Source organism: Antrostomus carolinensis, unplaced genomic scaffold (assembly GCF_000700745.2).
Source record: "Antrostomus carolinensis isolate BGI_N321 unplaced genomic scaffold, ASM70074v2 scaffold20324, whole genome shotgun sequence".
Lineage (NCBI taxonomy): Eukaryota > Metazoa > Chordata > Aves > Caprimulgiformes > Caprimulgidae > Antrostomus > Antrostomus carolinensis.
The window spans coordinates 5551-26569 of record NW_010313096.1 but is presented as its reverse complement, the minus strand read 5'-3'; the positions used below and the strand labels follow the sequence as shown (position 1 = coordinate 26569).

At 39.3% G+C, this 21019-nt stretch overlaps 1 protein-coding gene across 1 annotated transcript in view; it reads right to left on the bottom strand.

The window, feature by feature from the left end:
- EFNB2 (ephrin B2) overlaps positions 1-14264 on the bottom strand; it is a 28869-nt gene extending 14605 nt beyond the window's left edge. Inside the window, exons 1-2 of the mRNA XM_029084804.1 lie at positions 14212-14264; positions 5554-5837 (exon numbers count right to left, since the gene is read on the bottom strand). Coding sequence (XP_028940637.1) covers positions 5554-5837; positions 14212-14264 — 337 coding nt within the window. The remainder of the gene's footprint in view (positions 1-5553; positions 5838-14211) is intronic.
- Between the last annotated feature and the right edge of the window lie 6755 nt (positions 14265-21019).

The following is a 21019-nucleotide window of genomic DNA, read 5'->3' as shown; positions in this document are numbered from 1 at the left end:
GAACTATCTCTGTCTACTTTAAAGGAGATAAACGGTCAGTATTGCCTAGGTAATGGATAGTATCAAATTTGAACAAAGTCCATCAATCTAAAATAGCCTTATTCTCTTACAAGACCTGTGTGGTCTGGGACAAAACCCCAGAGGACCATGACTCCATTAATCCTGTAGGCCTTAGACTCTGTTAGAAATCTGAAGCTGCACAGTGATTTTTTTCTCCAGTAATTATTATTTGTATGAGCTGTATTTATATTTAATTCAACAAGAGCTAAGTGGTATTGCTGATATATCCCTTAAAAGACTCAGCAAAGTCAAAGACTGACCTCTGAATATCATTTTACACTAAGAAGAAATCATTTATCTCATTTTCTGAGGCAGGAGGAGGAGAAAGGAAAGGAAAAAATGCGATCTGTGTACAACTGGAATCGGGGTGGCTATTACCACACAGGCTTTCATTAACACCATCACCACCAAAAAAATAAATAACAATAGATTACTGTACCACAGAATCTTTAACAAAAAGCAAGGAAAACATCTTTGTTGCAAAAGAAATTGAATTTAAATTCTGATACAGTTTTTTTCCCGGTTTTGGCTGGTTCTGAATTGACCTCCAAACAGAAGAAAACCTGTTCCTTTCCGGCACCTCTCTTGAGGAGTTTGGGAGGTTGTAGGGCTCTGTGGACTAAAACCTGCCTCAGAGAGGTGTCAGAATGCCCAGCCAGACAGATTATCCAGCGCTTAAACTGTTTGGTCAGAATACCAAAATAACATTTTAATGCAAATCTATTTGGCCACACAGAGATTTATTTTTCCCAGCTGGGCCATATTTCAGGGCACAATCTATATGGTCCTTTAATGTGTTCTTCCTCAGACAGTTATTGCCCTTTAATTGTAACAAAATGACAAAGTGAAAACATAAAAGCCTTGTGATTTTTTCAAACCCAGCTAATGCTAAAGTTTCAGAATGACTCTTTCAATTTTAAAAGCCACACTACTATTAAAGCAGTTATCCAAAATGTAGCGCTACTAGCCAGTATAAACCTTTAAATCAGTCAAGGCTCAAATATATATATATACATGTTTTTTAATTTAAGCCAGAGGCCAATTATGTAAGTGGGTCACTTGAAAAAAGTTGAAAAAAACATTTAAGGAAAGCTGTGTGTTCCATTTTGCCAATGTCAAAGCCAATGAGCACCATCAGCTCGGCAAGCTTGGCTAACGAGGTCGCAGGCAGAGCAAGCATTATAGGGGAATCTTTTCTAGGACCATTCTGCAGCCCCTCCCCAAGTCTCAAGTATTTTTCACCAACAAAACGCCATTCTTTTACAAATTTTGAACAGGTGAAGACTTAATTGCAGGTGACTTATTTTTTAGTGATGATGATGACAGCCCATAATCTTCATTTTACTTATGCAGAAGAAGAGATGAAGTGAGCAGAGTATGTGCTTGCTCGGCCAAACTATCTCTGGAGCGTGGCGGTGGCTCGAAGGCAGGCGGCACTGGTCCCTTCCCTCTGGCACAGCTTCCCGCAGCCTTCCCCAGGGCGCTCCCTCGGTGCAAACCCTGGGTACCGCGGTGCTCTCTACGGCCAAGTTTGTTGGGAAGGGTTCAGGACAACTCCTGCTCACCGAAAGTAAACATCTTTGGCATGTTATATATGCTTGTATTACTCTAACATATCTCCCTCCCGTACAAGTATCTGAGAGAAATATTGAAGCAGTTACACCACAGCCCAAGTACTCACAGATCAATCCCTTAATACGGAGAAGATACTCATTGCTCATTCTGAGCAATCCGCAACAGCATAAAATTATACTTTATTCCCTAGCCACGCAAAGACATAAAAAGACTTTTTAATGCAAACATCAGAGTTGGAAATCTGTACACTCCTTTTCTGCTAACTTTGCCCTTCACACAGATATTTATGTTGTTGGGAATGATGTATCTTCCTCATGCATCTGATTAAGGATTTTCTTGGAGACTTATTATACGTTAGCTAAATGGTCACATATTTTAGGATAATCTAACATTAACACTTCTGAGATCTCAAGTACATTTGACCTCCTCCAGTTCTGCTGAAAAGAAATCAGGTAACTGAGGAAAATTAATCTATTAATTTCCCAGGAACCAAAAACTGATGATAGCAAAGAAGAAAAAAGCTAAGACATTCTGTTACATCATTTATTCACTTTCACAATACCATTCAGTATCATCTTTCCAAGTACTGCTGTTCACAGAATTAACTCTTTGGATCCCAACACTCATATTGAGGAACATCTTGCCAAGAAATGGATTAGATTATTTTTGGATTAAAGTACCATTAAAATGTGAAAATATATATCAGAAACTCATCTATGTCTTTACTTTTTTAAAAAAATTGTGAATTGTGGAATGAGAAAAGTTGCATCTTTTATATGCTTAAACCTAGGCAAGTAGTGAGCAGAAAAGTTCTTCTGCTGTACCTATCATGAATACATCTGGATGATATAAAAATTATGGCTTGAAGAGTTCCTATATAATCACATTTCCCTAAAGGTACACAGGGTTCAGGAAGCTGCTTCATCCTGTGTTATAACTCGTCATCCCAAAATGACTAAACCCCTAATCTGAATAAAGATTTTACTGTTTAATACAGGTCCACAAACCACATATTATTACCTGAGAAAAACAAACAGTGTTTTCAAATAATGGCAAGATGATAAAGGTACATGACAATGCACAAAACATTTAAAGGGCTGACAACAGCCTGTCAGCATAAACTGTATGAGATTAGGCTGTAGACACAGCCACGGTGAGCACTGCAAAGATGCTGGGCTCAGTAAAGCCTCGTCTCAGGTTTGTTTGATGCCTCTTAGTCCAGGGAATACAAGATCCTAAAATACTTAAAAATCAAAAGGTGGCACATAAAATGCATCGTTGCCTTCCCTTTGTAGCACTCCTACCCTCTAAAAACCCCCAACAAATCAAGACAAAACTCCAAACTCCAAAAAAAAAAAAAAACCAGGGAAGGAAGGAAGGAAGGAAGGAAGGAAGGAAGGAAGGAAAAGAGAGAGAGAAACAGAAAGCAAGCAAGAAAGAAAAAGTGAGCAATGTCAGAGCCAGTGGGAGCCCCTGTGCATTTCCCTCTCGGGCCCGAGCACACCTCTTAAATTACAGCTCTGGGAATAGGGAGGTACGCAAACAATTTACAGCCCGATTTGCGCACATGATTAAGATGTATTATATTACTCATAAAAATGACAGTAAATGTCCTGACTACCGGAACTCGCATCTGACAAGGCTGTGTCAGATCACGAGCTATTGAACACAAACTGTTAAAATCCTATCTAGCTCCAGCATCTCTGTAAAATGGTGTCCTAGCTGAGCCCTGGCCTAGTTTTCTACCCCTCTTACTGTTTCTGAGACGAACATCACTGAGTTCATTGTTTTCTCCCTGAATGACAGAAAAGTGAGAGTTTTAGCTTCAGGATGGCTGGGTTTCAGATTTTTTTCTGTGGCTTTTTTTTTTTTTTTTTTTTTTGGTGTTGTTTTTTTTCCCCTGACCTATTAAAATGTATGCGTATCCCTGCTGCAGCTTGGTTAGTACGCTAGCCATAGAGTGATAAATTAGCCATTTGTTTATGCCAGAATGAGCAGACAAGGTAATATCTTAAGGTACTCCAGTATTACTGCAAGGCCAGTGTGATTTTTAAGGGATTAGGCTGAAGGCCGAGCAAGCTCTTTCAACCAAACTATACAACATCTATTATGTCTTATTGCTATAATGAAATAATTACACAAAACTAACGAAAATGAGACATATTTAATAATTCTCTGGGTAAATCCGTGACATAGATATGACAGAACTGACAGGGTATCAAGAGAGTTGCATTTATGTCCATAATTTTCAGGTAATAATTGTAACAGTGCCATTTGTTCCACTACAGCTGGTCTGCTGTGGATGTCTTTAAATGCAGCATTAAATATTAAACATATTTCATCATTAAAGCCAACTATTTGAGCAGGGTCATTTTTATGCTCCACATTTTCACCAGAGTTACAGACATCTCTCAAAATCTAATCTTGCAGCTTCTACCTTGTTGAATCTCACTGGATTTCAGTGGGAAGTTTGTCAAAGTTAAATGCTGTGTAAGTGGGATCAGGTTTTTATAAACCCCCAGCCTAGAGAGAGAAAGCACCTATATTAAGTGATCTTTTTGTCAAACCTTAAAAACAAACAAAAAAATGATGGTTTATATCTCCCACAACTGTTATTTAGTAATTTCTCCATTTAATATTTAATACACTGAATTCTTAGTTTCTGTGGCATACAACCTGTTTTTTACACTGTGTACCACTATGGATATAAGTGCCAAGTGAGCATTAATTCATATTAAATGCATTTCTATTTTAAAAGTACTTGCTCAGAACACTTGCAAAACAACCCGTATTTTTAACTAAGAAATGAAGGAACATTTAGCGTGGCAGACATTATATGAAATAGTTATTATCAGCCCTCCAGTTTTCAAGGATGTGGCAGAAATAAGGCACACCAGTAACCAGTATCTAAATTCACTGTAACTGCCAAAAAGCCAATGCACAGAATTTGCCCACCTCCTACTAACTCATGATCCTTGCTCACTTCAGAAGTCCCCATGAGGCTAAATGAAATCCACGGGCCATAGTATTACAATGACAAAACCTAAACTAATGTAAATGGCTGTTGTACTGCTGAGGTCTCAGTTTATGCTAACTCCTGATTCACATCATTAACTTTACACATCATAAGTAATTTGAATCACTAAACACAGCAGTTACCTCCAGACCCATTTTCAGTCATAAATCCTTTATCAGACTAAAATTCACACAAAGTTTACATTGTTGGACACAGGCCAGTGTCACACACACTCTTTTTACAAGCGCAGGACCATGAAAAAAGGAGAAAACTCAAGATCATGCTAGTCTAGGTTTTGCCCAAGAACCCTCCTGGCTACTCAATGGACACAGTAGGTAGGTATTGCAGCTATGCATGCTCAACTAGAGCCCTCCAGTAACTCTTGTGGGGGAATTACACTGTCAAAGCTGGCACCAAAGTGGCCAGAAGGTCACTACAAGAATCCCTGGCCCACCTGAAGCAATGGTCAGCCAAGCTCACCTGGGATGCCTCATCTCAGAAGAGCTGGGCCACCCTACTCCTGCTCCGGGTGTTAAGGGCACCCGAGGTCAAGGCCAATAGCATGGCACATCACCAGAGCTGCGAGCAGGAAACGCATCATGGTTTAGCTGCACGCAACTTTTAATGTGAACACAGGACATAAGATTGTGCACAAAAGGAGAAGCCCTCTAGAGGCATGCAAGGAAAATCTAATTTGAATTACACAAATCAAGTAAAAAAACAGACAGAGATCCCAAGAAGTCAGCAATAATGTTGAAAATATGCTGTCAAGGAAATATTTTCAGAGAAAAAAATACAAACCCATTCACATTCTTCTTAGTTTCCTCATAATGCACAAGACAACATGCAAAAGAACAAACAATTATATTTAAAAGAATGAACAATTGATATTTTGAACTTACATATGACGTAATAATCTTTGTTCTTCTGAAATTCCAGGCCCCAGAGATTAGGACTGAACTCTTGAAACTTGATGGTAAACTTAACATCTTGATCTGGCTTGGCACAGTTGAGTAGAGGCGTATTGTCCTTTTTAATAGCACAGCTATCTGCCTGGTCTTTATCAACCATGTAGACCTTATAATATTCATACTGGCCAACAGTTTTAGAGTCCACCTTTGGGCATATAATATCCAGTTTGTCTCCTATCTGTGGATATAGTACCAATCCTTGTCCAGGAAGGAATCTAAAACAGAAAAAAAAGAAGAACAAAAAAAAAAAAAAAAAAGAGAGAGAGAGGAAAAAAAAGGAAAATGTGAGACACACTTGATAAAATCTCATCCAGAAAAAGAGCAATTGCAGTGGACAGAAAGGAACAAACACACCGTTTCCAAAACCAAAATGATAGTCTGAGCAAACCAGATCTTAACAGTTTGGATCTGACTCAATTTAATATCAACAAGATGTTTATTTAGATCTTGGAAATCAGATGGATTGAGTCTTACAGTTCTTACCCCAGTTTTAGGAACCCTAAAAGGCTTTACATCTCTGGCAGGCACTACTGTTTCTTCCACATTTGGCCATTTACAGCAGCTAGTACAATGTCTGATGGACTACAATCCTGTTTTTTCCGCTTTGGTAACATTTCTACTGTTCTTGCACATACTTTGCGAATTTTGGACATGGGAGAGTGACAACAATAATCTTTCAAACCTCCCTGAGCAGCCATGTGGGAAAGGAAACATCTTAGACTTTAAGAGTTAACAACATTCTAAGATGCTGAATGATATTGCTAGTGTAACACCAAGGAACATCATTGACTCACCAGGATCATGCTTACAGACATGGGGTGGACAGAGACCTACCTGACCCACGGGCCACACATGCTCCTGATCAAACACTTTTCCAAGATAAGTGTGACCGCTACTCTAAAATGATTTCTTCTCTTCATAAACCCCATCATGACTGTTATTATTTTAGCTCTTTTTTACTTTCTTCTGCTACAACTGAAACACAATGTGCTCTGACTTAACTCTTTGCCTTAGTAGAGATGAAGACAAAACTGGCAGTAAGCTTTATAGTTTGAGGTTAGGCTTGATATTGTATCTTTCCTACTGGAATTAAGTAACACACAAACTTCACCACTTCTTCAAGAAATAAAAATATAAATTACTTATAGCATTGATTCATCCACAAAATGAGGAGCCTTGTTCTCACAAGGAAAAAAGCCACAGCAGGTTTGTTTCGTTCATTTCTTTTCCTCCGTAAGATATATTTGTTCCAATTAAGGCCAAGAAGCGAGCGTTTTAGAACCACAGCCAACGACACAACGCCCCCGAATGCACAGACCTAAAAGCCTGACTTTCTTTCCTCTTTCTCCTGCCTGCCAGCCTTTTCCAAACATCTTCCCTTAATGGAGAATCAGTCTGAAAAAACAACTGCAACAATTGCTGCCCTAATGAACACCCTTCTCCAAGTGCTAGCATTTAAACAGCACACGTAGTAAATCTAGCTTATTCACAGGCAGCAGTCCTGGAAACTTTAGAGTATTAAGGCCCAAGCAGAACAAAGCCGTAGGCGTTGGTGACCTCCAGCCTCTGGCTTGGCTAAATGAGCCCACCAGCACGCAGTACTAGTGGGAGAGAACTTACTACATTAAGGAAAAGGATGATGGGACGCCCCAAATTTTGAATCCAATGTTTCCAATCATTTGTTCCTACACAATGCAAGTTTATGATCTGTGCTAATTGAGCGGGATTATTTTCACTCACAAAGCCTGTGTAAGAACTATATTTGTTGTGAAGCAGCATGTAGCAAGACAAAGATGTGTAATTACACATTTAGGGAAAAAGAACAATGAAATGTTATGGCAAGAAAAGCGACTGTTGATGTATAAATCACTGCGCTCCTTTGTGTGGTGCAGTGTAATTTCCAGACTACAGAAACTAGGCTTGGCCACGGCTGTTCAAACTGAGATGCACTGCAGATGGGGCGAAGCTGCGCCTCCTTCTCCCATTTTTTGGACACGCCAAAGAAATGCCGCGACTGTCACCTCCAGAAAGCCAAAATGGTGAATGGAACGGTGGGAATGCATCCCCCTCAGAGCCATCGGCCTGCTGAGGGACGAGGGAGAGGCCAGCTCTGCAAGGGTGCCGAGGACGTGATCGGGGGGAAGACCCCAGCCAGCAAACCTTCCCAAGGGAGCAGCATGGATCCTCGCCCAGGCTCTCCTCGGGGATCAACTCCAACCAGGCAAAGGGACAGAGCTTCTGAGCTAACCTTGACCACCTGCAACTGACTTTACCACCTTACCTGACCACAGCCCCATTTTACTTTGCTCCTGTGCAGGAATGTTGTATCAGGAAGATGAAAATTACTCATATTTCCCTATTTGCATGCCAGGACAAAGGCTGGTCACTGTATATTTATTCTTGCCAGCAATTCTTCACGTAACGGGACTGTGTCATACGAAACACGTGAGATTTCTGAGGACCGGATCTTTGTTGTTAAATTGAACAATTTAGATTCACATGCATAATAAATAAGAAATTCATAAGGTTAGAAATGCGCGCTTGTCTGTCATTATCAATATGACCTAAAGGTTGGCCTGAAAAACAAAAACCACTGACCTGATTTTAGATTCTGTGTATCTATATGTGTGTAATGAAGCAGCAGTGGCATACGTTCTCCGTGCAAACTGTGAGGGCAAACAGGATGGTGCAGAGACTGCGAGACAGGCAATCCTCGGAAAGAGCAATCGGAGAGAAAGCACACTTGTGTGCCGTGGTTAAGCAGCCAGGAACTGCCTCATAAAAGGTAGAGGACAGAACCACCCCCAACAGACAGCTAAAACACATTTTACAAGAGCTTTAAACCAACGCACTCATTTATGGCAGGGGAATATTCTCGCTGTGGCTCTGAAGTCTGTACAGTTTGAGAACTCAACTCGGTAAATCTCCTTCCATTTGAATTTCTGAACTTTTAGGATCTAACGTTGATAGGATTAGGAAAGAAAAAAGGCTGAAAATGAAAGGATTAATCTGAGAACTTGATTGTATTGAAATTTTTTGCACCGTTTGCAGTTTTGACCATGACCTTTGTGAGAAAGATATTTTTCCAATTTACTTTCCTTATTTTTTTATGAAAATAAAGCACAAATATGGATGGAGAGAATGAAAAAGTTTTACCTCATGAATTTCAGTTCACCCACAAAACTTTCAGCGGCTGATTAGTAGTAGGTATGATTATTATCCCTGCATTTGTGTAATACTTTTACTACTGTATTTTCATTAAAAACTTTAAATAAATAACTTGCTGGGTACTAAGCATTTTCTGAATCTATTTATTAAATGTCAGGAGGATTAAGACTACTGCTTTATGATCCTATTTTTTAAAACCTTATATATATACATTAAAAAAAAAAAAAGGATAATGTATGTTCAGCCTTGGTAGAGCTTAACAAAAACTTCAGGATTAATCCTGAATCTTTATTTCTGTGAGTGCTGGTGTAGCCCTAAGCATTCTGGGGTAGCATCAACACTTATGAAATGTTTGCAGGATGGCATCCGTAAAAATCAAGTTAATGAACTGGCTTTAAAAGTCTGATCAGAATGTGCCTTCAACTAATTAAAACACTTCCCCCCCTGCCAAATAGAAATATAATAAAGACGGAGTAAGAGGTTTTCAGAATCCTGTGACTGAGCTTGAGGAGGCTGCGTTATTACAGTGGTCGCTTGGGACAGTGACACGCTCTTTGAGCAGCTGGGATAGCGTCTAATATGATAGCTTTCTATAAAGAGCTAACTTTCTGCTTTTCATCTCTAAATGTTCTTTACTGGGAAAGCTACATACCAACATAGGCCCCTGTACCCCAACAGAAGCTAAGGAGAAAAGCTTAGCAAGTTTCCCAACTGACTTGTCAGCAGCAGTCAGATACAGTGAGACTAGAGCATTCAAAGAATCTTGCTCACAATTAGTAATCCTAGTGCTTACTGTGAGAAAGCACAGGAAAGTGTATTAAGTACAGCAAAAGCTGTACAATGAAATTCATGCGCTTTCTATCTGTCACTTCTGGATACAGAGGGCACTTTTACTGTCAGCCCAAAATTGGTGTATAGTGGGCGACATTTGACATCTGTTGAAAGCCCATGGATGTGAATCCTTCCCACGCGTCCAACCAGTCATGCAGCTTACCAAATAACAGCAACATGCAGAGTTCCCAAACCTTTTTAAAAATAAGTACTGTAAGATTCATATGACACATGAACAGAAAATAGGAACAGAGTAGCCCATTCCCCACTCCCACCAATGTTACAATAATTTTCTGTACCATACTTATTTTAAGGCCCAGCAGTTCCTGGTACTAATGTAAAATTTACAATTTATATTAAGCACAGTTTCCAACTAATTTCTTAAGAATCTACTTCTTCTTTAGAGAAATCTGGCACATTCAACCATACTGAATCATAAAGGAGTTTTCCTTAATGATAACCACTCAAGCCTACCTAATTTCATATTAGTAAATTCTCAAAAAAATAATAACTTTACCTGCTAGAGCTCTTTTTAACTGAGAATATTCTATGATTCCTTTCTACACAGGCATTGCTGAAACTGTAAAATTATCAACAGATAAAATGCTTAGAGAAATAAATTCTTAAAGAGATTTTGCTAATCAATACTGACTGATGTAAAAAATGTCATGCTTTTCCCAACTTGCAAAACTATATTTGTACACACATGCTATAAATACATATATATGCACACTTAACTTTAACTATATACTAGTAATTATAAAATAAATGCAATTTTAGAAAGCGTGTTAGAACTTGTTGAGAATCTTGTATATTTATTTAACTGGGGAAACAGTGCCAAATTTCTGTGCTTTAATACTTCACCTGAACTAATTGGTCTAGGCAGTTAGCTTGAAATTAATGTAACAAAAATAACCCTAAAAATGTGAACAATCAAGACGCTTCTTAAAATGCAGCCTGAAACCGTCTGTTGGGGAATCATACCCACTTAACTTTATGAAGTTTAACTACCAGCCTGACTATAAAGTTATTCATTGAAAAGTTTTATTAAGGAAATGTCATGAATACTAATAACACAGTATGTTAGTCCGTTACTTGCAGAAGTGCAAACTGAAACAGAATACAGAACAGCATTCCATGTCCAAGTCCTTACTGTTTAAAAAGAATGGTTACTAAATAGCATATGTACTCATCATCTGGCTTTTGAGAAAATAACAACATTCATATTTTGAATATCATTTTGTCCACAGGAGAAATATTTTTAAGCAAAGCAAAAGTCCTACCAGCTTGATGCAAAGCAAATAACAGTTACAGGAAAAGGTCCTAGTGATTCCAGTGAAGAAGCAGTGGCCTAATCACAGTCTGCTGAATTACATGAAAACCTGGTTAAGATTTTGAACTGAGTAAAATCAAAAAACATAGACAGGTGCTCTCTGTCCTTTGCTCCATACAGAGTTTTCACACTAGCTCCTGTCATATTCAACATCCTTTCCAAAGATATGCCACGTGGATATAAGGTATAGACCCAGCTGTAAACCAGAAATGCTTTTTTGCAGAAGTAGTGATTTTATAGGACTGATCTCAACCCGGTTTAAATGGATCAAGTGAATGTGAATTCAGTGAGAAGAGGATCAGCAACTGCTGTGGAACAGACAGAAAAACAAGCTTCATAAAAAAAGATTAATGTCTCAAAATGGGGATGGAATTTGGTTAAAAAGAAAGGCACTACTCTTACGTGAAGTCTTTGCAAGGAGAATTACCACAGTTTGACACAGCAAGACGACAGACTGGCTGTATACACAGACTAGCAAATGAAATTTTGAAAACAAAAGAAGTACAGCATTTCATATTATTAAAATTCTTTTAAATGAGTTTTGGAAGCTACGTTTCTTTGTCAGTGTAGCATTATTAAGTTATTTTAATACTATAAAAGTTTCACAGAACATGCTAAATAGACATGGTTTTGAATTTAAATAAAATTTAAGAAGTTTAATCTGCTGACCTTCATTTATATGTAACATTTTTCCACACAGTTAATGAAACTATTCATGTAAGCAATGGTTACCTGTGTTAATAGGACTTGCAGGATAGAAACTAAATGGAATTCAAACAAATAAATAAACAAATGTATTCTCACTCATCCTTTCAGATCTTTAATGGTAAGTACCATATTATACAAAGCCAGATTATAAAACACCATAACACAAGTTTCTAAAGCTACAGCTCTTGCATTTCTCGCTTCCACTGAAAGGGATGAACCTCTTTTGGGGCTCAGGGTCTCCTGCAATAAAACCTGCAGCAAGTCCATAAACGCTTTGAGACAGTCCCCTGAAACTGCAGCTAATATCCATCCTGGCGTTTGTGGTAACGCATTGTCCGCTCCCTTTCTCACCTCCAAAGGAGCCCGTCTTCTTTCTGACTACCTGGCCAAGGGCTTATTTTGTTTTAATCACCACCCTGGACACAACATAATAGTGGTGCCACCATTTTGTGTGCCTCAAGTAGCCATGCAAATGGACACTGTTCTTGGTGCCTTTTCCTGGACCTATTCTTATTGGAAGCAGTTGCAAAACTTCCATTGATTTCAGTAGGGCAAAACAATGCAATATATTTACAGCTGAAATCTTAATAACCTACACAAGAATGATTCTGCAGCATTATGATGTTTTATCAAAATTTTAAGTAGACGGGAATGAGAAGCATTTATGAAATTTTAGCTGTTTCATTTAGCAATTCATCACGTTACCTTTAGCAAAACTCTAGAGGAGAGCATTTAAAATAAAACAAAGGATTTTTAACAGGTGTAAAAAAAGGATGCTCTGAGAGTGTGTACACTTCTCCCCAAATAAAACAATTTTTTGCATGGACCTGCAGGATTTGGCAGCCAAATTGTACCATCACATCACAGTCCTAAAGGCAAAGAGCTTCCACCATACAGAGAGACACTTACAGATACCATGCCTCTTCAAACACGTCAGAAAATGCCCTCGCCAGTCTCCTAGCAAGACGTGTCATGAGTTTCCCTCACCAAATAACTCATTTGACTATTACTGTTGCAGATATACAGACACTCACTTTGCTCCATTCAGCTTAGGACAGTTACAAGTCTAAAGCTGCCTCGTACTTGAGAGAGTACAAAACCTGCTTCTAAGACATGGTATTTGCCAAGAACCATACCCCTTTCACCCTTCACATATACGGAAGGTCATCTGCAACCCAGCACCAAACACATCTTATTGGAGACACTCTCTCTAAGAGAAAACTGGTTCCTTAAAAGCTGTGATGTATGAGGTGACGGATGCGATTTCATTCCATTGAAAAAGTAAATAAGCCAAAGCAGGTGTAGCAGACTCTCCTTCGGGGCTACCTCAATCCTGGGCTCGGGCAGAGGTAGTTGACTCTTCAGCTCCTGACCAGAGGATCGTGGCATCTGGAGGTGACCACAGATTCAGGGGTGCCAGGAGCCCCATCTCCCGAGCCCACGTCACCAAGCAGAGGCAGCACCCAGCTTTCGGCCCCTGGCACGCAGCTGCCAGAAGGGTTTTGCTGTAAGAGAGTGTGTTTGTTTCAGCTGGACGCCATCTCCACCTGCAAGAGATGGTTTAGTTTTGCTGGAAAGCTGCCCTTTCCCTCAGTGTTTGGCTCTCACTCGCAGAGCAGAAGCAAAAAACCCTACACAACTAAAACCTTTCGACCAACTTGTGCTTTACCCCTCTGTCCCCAACGTAAATCCAGGGTGTAAAAATGGATGCATAGTTTTCCTCCTGAAAAAGGAAAGCACGTTTTCCTCTTCCCGCCTTAAAAAAAAATCTTCTGAGTACATACCTATCTAGGTGGTTTTTTGTTACAATGAGAAAAAAGATCTAGGCTTTTTGCACAAGAACATGCAGCCTGGCTTAGAACATTTACAACACAGGTAAGGCTTGAAATGTGGAAAAGATGTACGATTGGATTTTTTACCAAGGCTGACAAAGGAATTTTTTTTTAAATATAGATTTTATATTCAGTTTTCATACATGACCTCCATATAAAGCACTATTAATAGCAATTAACTTTTTGTATTATTGTGCAGAAAGCAATTACTGCTTTGCTAAAAGTACTTAAAGCACTAGAGAATTCTGATCCATTTACAAAATCAATTCTGGTTACCACAAAAGAACCGCTAATGTGTTTCAGGACAGTCTCCTAACTAAGGAAAAAAAAAAAAAAAAAAAAAAAAAAAAAAGATGGATATGGCCAATGTTCTATTTTAAATTGTATTATATTAACATTTCATCAGCATTTACAGAAATATAAAAAATATGAACCCTCAGAACAGCGCTGGATTTACTCTGCTTCAACAAACAGGGAATCACTCCTCAAATCATTGCTTGCTCTCTCTCTCTCATGCACAAGCATAGAAACACACACGGGCACATTCTCTTTTTCATTGAATTTCAGCAGAAACATGCTTCCTACCTAGAGTTTAAAAACTGCAAGTGGCTGCAGTGGAGAGTAGCAGCCAGTCTGTATAAATGGCTTATTCTGAGGAATTTCTGAAAGAGAAAACACTCAGTAGGTGCATTGTAATTAGTTGCTCTTTCTAGTTACCTCTTGACAAATGATGCATGCGGGTCTGGATGAGAGCCCAACTCTTGACCCATGCCACCACTACACACTTTAGTACTTCAAGCAGAAACCCCTAGCCTCAGCATTCTTTTCATTTTATTTTTCCAGAAACACAGTGCTGGTAATGCACAACATGAGAACCAGACATAATTAGCAAAGTTGGAATTCTTTCGGAAGTGCTTCATATAGCTATGTCCTTAATATATCTGAGGAAAGCTTCCTGCCTTCTATTCCTTCCAAATATGTAGCATGTTTCAGGACTGGGTTAAAGGACAGAACATGGAAGCACACACAGCAAAGACTGTTCCCACAATGCTTAACGATACGCTTTGGCAACATCTGTGAGCCTTTAAAACAGAAGACATTCATGTGATCATTATTTTAAATACAGGAGATTATAAGCCTACTGAGAAATGCAACTTTTGCCACAAAAAATACCCTTAAAAAAATAAACATTTTTTGGATAGCACTTTACTGCCCCCTTTTGCACTTTAACATTAGAACAGGTTTCAACGTGAACATACATCTGAGAAACACTGTGAAGAGACAGGGCAGTCACCTTTACACACCAGTAGACTACATTGGGCGCTGCTTCGGGGACATCTTCCACTTGCCTACACTGTAAACAAATGAAACGTCTAGCTTTTCATTGTCCCTAATCTTCCATGGAAGGGATCAGTAATGGATGGTTTAAATTACCATTTTCCATTTTAATCTGCATGTATATGGGCAACTGGGAAAGAAGAGGATATTGCTCATTAACACTAGTTGTCTCTCTAGCACAATTTTCTAAAGCAAAGATCATCTGCAACTTGAGTTTAGATTTATTCATCGGGAAGAAAAGAATGACAAAGAGCTTTCCAGTCTGAGGCCATTCATATGTTAGCAATCCCTTAACTGACAGGATGGGTGTATCCTTCAGAAGAAAACTTCACAAACTGGCAGGCAAGAATATTTTCTTGAGAGGTGAAGACAAGAAGCCTAGACATTCAAATACCCTGCAAGCCTACAGGCATAAACCCGTTTTGCAACTCCCCACTGCAATTACAGTCAGCACAGAATCCATGCATGTCTGTGTGTGTCCACGTATATCTACAAAAGGTAATAAATCTATAGTCTAGTGGCCAGTTATTTACAAAACACTAATTCATTATGACAGTGCCAGAGGGGGACCCGTCCTGCCCCAACCCTCAGCTTCCATTTGACAAAGTCCATGTGCTGCTGTGTACACTTATATTTAAACTTAATCCATTTTCCTCTGTCATCCTACAATTACAATACAAGTCACAATAATATTAAATTTCACTGCCTACAGCATTGCACAATTGAACCATTACTGTAATGAAAACTGACTCCCTTTGATATTAACACTAGCGTTTTCTCTCATTTGCTACCCATGAAATACAGGAAGAGACCAATGTTGTTTTAATTAAAGAATTGCTGTTCAAAATATGCTACTGGGAATATTAAAGTAGCTCTTTGCTCTTGCAGCAAAGATAATCAGGTATTTATAAGGTTTGGATTTTTGAAAAAAAATAAAAAATAAAAAAAATCTGTTCCATTAATTCAGCAGAAGACAAGCCCACTGCTCGACTTGCACTCACGGAGGCAGGGTGTGCCAAACCCAAAAAAGATGGTGCTTTGTTGAAAAGACGCAGGGCAGTAGTTAGCACGGAATGGAAAGTCAAACCAAACCATGTGTGCTTCTTACCCAAGTCACTGAAGTCTTTGCTTTCAGAAAGCTAACAGAGAGGAGCTGGCATTTGCCAAAGAACTACTTTTCAAAAAAGGGCACTGTAAATCACAAGAAAGAAACAATAAAACCAGATTGTTCTATTGCTGGGCTATTCTGTGCTCTTCTCCACCATTCCTATTACAGAAACAAATCTTGTGTCAGCCACAATACAAGGATACCAACCAAAGTTTGCAGTCTTCCTTCTCTGAGCTACAATTTGTTCGCACCTGTACAGTCTTGTTCCAAGACATGCTTCAAGCAAAGTCTATAAAAGAGGGCGGGGACTGTCTTGTTACTTGATGAGACATTAATAATCGGCGATTATATCTCAAAAATCAAAGAAAAAATTTCAGCTGCTTTGCACTTGTTAGAAAATACATTATTGCATACCATTTGCCTGCATAAGTAAACACTGTAAGCAGAACAAGTTGTTAACTCACAACTTTCAGGGAAAGGTATGCCAAATCAATAACAGCATTGTATGGCAAATTAAATCTATTTTGGTAATCATTGTTATACAAAAATTTTCAGAATCCAGTTACAAAACTCTGTTACTCCTATACCACATCCTTTTTCTCTTTATATTAAAAAGACAGTTTTCAGACTGGAGATAATGACCTTGAGTGAAAATCCAAATGGGAGATCTACGCAATCAGTCTGCACCTGCATTGCTCATTAAACCCAAGATGCAGCCATTTGCAAGCGTGGAGATCCTACGTTCTTATATTGAATACAAACTTTTCCAAAGTTAGACTGACTTTCAGAAGCAGAATAAAACCAGGCAGCAACTGCCACCTTCAAGGCAGTAGTAATATTTGACCTACCAAGAACCAGCTTTTGGCCCACTGAAGGTCTGAGCCTCTGAAATTAAGCTAAACTGACACTGGAGTAGTTTAAAAACTCCTGTAAAGGTCCAGAAGTGTGTTCATCACCAGACTGGACATCCCTGTCCCAGGTGGAAGAGTGCATCAGAGGGTTTCAGCAGATGGCTGGGGACAGTATGAGCCCCAGCCACTCCATTTTAAGTTGCTGACTATTGGCAAACTACACGAAAATTAAGAGAAAATTAAGATTCGTTCCAAGTGCAGACAGGGCCATAGTTCTGACATAATTTTTTGGTATTATATTTAAAAAAAAAAAAAAAAAAAAAAAAAAAAAAGTAATGAAGCTTCAGAGAGATCTGTATTTGTCCAACCCCAAAAAAACTTTTTACTCTGGCCTTGGTTCAAGACAGCTCATGCTTAAATTCATCCTGCTTCAGCAAAAATACTCAGCATTCAGCACACGCTTAACATGAGCTTTTCTGAGTAAGGATGGTTTCCCGACTAAGGCTCTAGGAGCACAGTGCAGTCTTGCTTGTCTTGCTGTCACACACCGATACACAGAATGGAAAAGACAACAATAAGCAATAAATTTATGAAGATTCAGCTGTTGTTTTTCTTCAAAGTGCCTGAAAATTGTCTGATAAAAAGTAGAAGAAAAAATGAATACCACTGAAAATTATCTCTTTTAAAATATTTAGGATGCAGACTAGTAATCCTGCCTGCCAACGTGACCTTCCCTGTTCAGCTAATCTATATATCTTCGAAATACCTTGGAAAAAGAAATGACCAAAAAACCCTAAAGGTGAAGTGTTGTGCAGTGATTAAGCTAGATTGCTTCCAAACTAAACTGAAATTAACTAAACTGAAGGTGGACAGTGAATGCTATGGGACTGCAAATCCTCAAAAGGAGTCAAGGTGTTCCCAACTCCAAATTTGCACTTCTTTATCCAGTCAGGGATAGAAACCAACTGCTGCTCAGGCAGCAGGTAAGCAGATGGCAAGCACCAGCAAAAATGAAAATGTGAAACGATGCACCACTCAAAGAGTTCAGAAGCGCAGTTATGTGTGCTTTCACCAGCACTCGCTGCATAGGTTCCTTAAACAAACTGCTTCAAACTTGCAGAACATCAAAAGCCAGATGGGCCCTCCTGAATGAATCCACAGGCAAGGAGCCAGCGCTCCCGTTTGCTGCAGAAATAGGCCTGGACTTGATTTGAGTCTTCTCAGCTCTGACAGGCTGGAGTCTGGCAGAACTCCCAATCCAAAATAAAACACCATTCAATTGCGACTGGGCTTTAACTAATAATAATAATAATAATAATAATTTTTAAATCCCTCTTATTAGCTTTCACATGCACTCCCCTTCACAGTGCACTGTTCACCTTTCCTGTTCACCTGCTGTTCTCTGGTTTGGGTACCCAAGTAAAATCCACTATTAAAAAAAAAGCTAACAAAACAGTAAGAAGTAATTTGCAGCATCACAATTTTTCAGCCTAACATATAATTTCACCACCTAACCTATCCTCTTGTGTAAGACAAGCCATAGAATTTCTCATTTTCTGTTGACACGTGTAAAAGTTGATTATTCTTTCAAGCATGCATGGCTCTGAATCTTACTAAATAAAGTTCTGTAAACTCTATTTTAGCCATTAACCACGAGATGTTTAAAAAGAATGCTACAGGTAGAAAACCCCATCTTATAGTTATGTATATGCCATACACCAGGAATGATTCACCTAGCAACATAATCCTCTACCAGCCTTTATCTTTTTTGGCTTGTAACTTACGTTTAAAACCAGAAGAAAGCATACAGTATTACATCAAAGTTTAAATCAGCTGCATTATAATTACCATGCTGATACCGCAATAAACACTGGGTGTTGGCTGGCCAGGATTGCCAAAAAAGATAGAGGTCCTGCCCTTATTCGCTGTCTTTGACAATGTTTATAATCACATCAAAGGAAAAGTTCTCTGCATCACAGTTAAAGGGGGGGGGGGGAATCAAGATGTTCTCTTTCCTCGAGTAGAATGATAGATTTTGCTCATTAGAAGAAAATTTAAATTTTGCCTATAATGAAAAAAGAGTTATAATGTAAAGCCCTTGCAGGCTAATGCAATACTCGCTGCAATCACTGGAGGTATTTTCATGGAGTTGAACAGGAGCTAGACAGAAGCCCTGAACATGTTTAGCTGCTTGCAACTAGAAATACAAAATACTAAATGACATTTTCAAACATGGGATTAAATTTTTTCTATTGTAATTCTGCATTTAAATCTGCTTGAAGACTTTGGAAAATCAGGCTAAGATTAAACAGGAATTTTAAAGCACGAAAGAATAACAAAAAATAACAAATAATTGAAAATTAGACTGAAGACACTTCAATTTTAGAGAAGTGCTATGTGAATGCTTTATAATTGGAGTTTTGAAGATCCACCTGTCCTTGAGGGCGGAGGAGAAATGGCAAAACTGTTGTTTGTTCTGCCATTTTGTTTTCGTACTTGGCTTTTGGAAAACACCTCGAGTGCAACGTCCTCGTTTTCTCAAGGCCGCTCCGCTGGTCTGGGTTTGGGTTTTATTTTTTTCTTTCCAATTAGTGAACAGAAGTGCAATTTTGCAAAACCTCTGAGGTTTAAATACATCTTCGAGTTAAGGGACGGCAGCGAGAGCCGTTCCAAGAGAGGGGAGGCCGCCGCGGCCTTCCCGCGGGCGCGGGCAGGCCTGGGGAGCGCTGCCCGGGACGGGCTCCGTCCGGCATGACCCCCTCCTCTCCGTCCCCTGCCCAACCTGCCCGGCCTCACCGGGTACGCGGCTGAAATGTGACATGACAGGCAGGTTCGAAAGCTAAATGTTGGATAATGGTGAGCAAACAAAGGACATGGGTTTTTGCATTATTTCTTTAATTACTTTAACCCTTGTTCGAACAGAAAGCATAAGGCCAGAGTAATTCAGCTTCTCTCTTTGTCATTTGCCTGCCATAAATATGCACCAGCCTGCATTTGAAAAGCTGAAGGAGGCCGCAAGCTTGCTGGACATTTATCATGCTCTGTTCCCTGTTAACAAGCAAATACTTTAGTTGAATGGCCCATTAGCAATCATTGTCAAATGCAGAATGCAAGGTGCTGGGATGTGACCGGCCTGTAAATTAGATGAGGGTGCCCCTGCGCTTTGGAGAATTTCAGCAAATGAATTGGATCTTTTGAGATAGATTTGTGAAGGTTAAGCTGCAAGAGAGGAAAGGTATCTGAGCACTTCAGGCCCCGGATATTCTGCCAATCTGTTCGGCTCCCTGTATGCACTTATTTATTTTTTCATTTGTTAAATCACATCAGCATCAGCAGCTTGACATTTTTGGGTTTGGAGTTCCCTTTTCAGTCAGAATTGTGAAGCTTTCCAGCTTAATATGGGGTAGGACAAGAATGATAAAATCAAGCATGTAATTAACATCTTCATAAAAAACCCCAAAAATTGAACAAAAAAAAAAAAAAGTGCCCAAGCCACTGCCAAACAAACAGCATGAATTCCATTTTGCCGAGCTCATCCCAGGCTCATTCCCACTAAAGAAAGACACAACTGTTATTGTAGGCTTCAGTGTTTTTTCCCCTTATGTCTAGACTCTGCCTAACAAATGCAGAGTGCTTTCTTTCCCCCCTCTTAGCAGACAAATGAGCAGGCAATAAAGTAAATATTTCTCGTTTGAATGTACCCCTGATTTGCAATGTAATGCTGACTTTAAGTTGTGGGTGTTTACGGTTGTCACTTGGGTAGAAAAGCAAGTCTTCACTACTTAGAAGGCTCTTTAAGAGAAAAGGCAAGAAAAAAAAAAATCCAAGTAGCTACACTAGGAGAGGTATTTTACTACCTTTACTACCTTTATTTTAAGCAGCTCGCTTAAAATAAATGACAAAACAATGGCTAAATTGTCTGCGGGCTGAACTCGAGGGCTGACAGCAAACTCATCCCAGTGATTTGAAGTTGGAGCGGGTGGGGGGGGAAAGGGGCAGGCAGATACTTATCTCATTCATTTCGAGATTTCAGCCTGGCTTTCGGAAATAAATACCACCTAGAGACTAGGCCAGATCCATTTGGTTATCTGCACCTTTATTGGTAAATAGGAATGGATGCTGGTTTGTTTGTGGGAGTTATATTTTTGCAGGATGGGAAACACAAGAGATGCTGAAGTATCACCTGGCCAAGGCACAGACAATGCAGCATGTTTACCCTTGCTGCTCC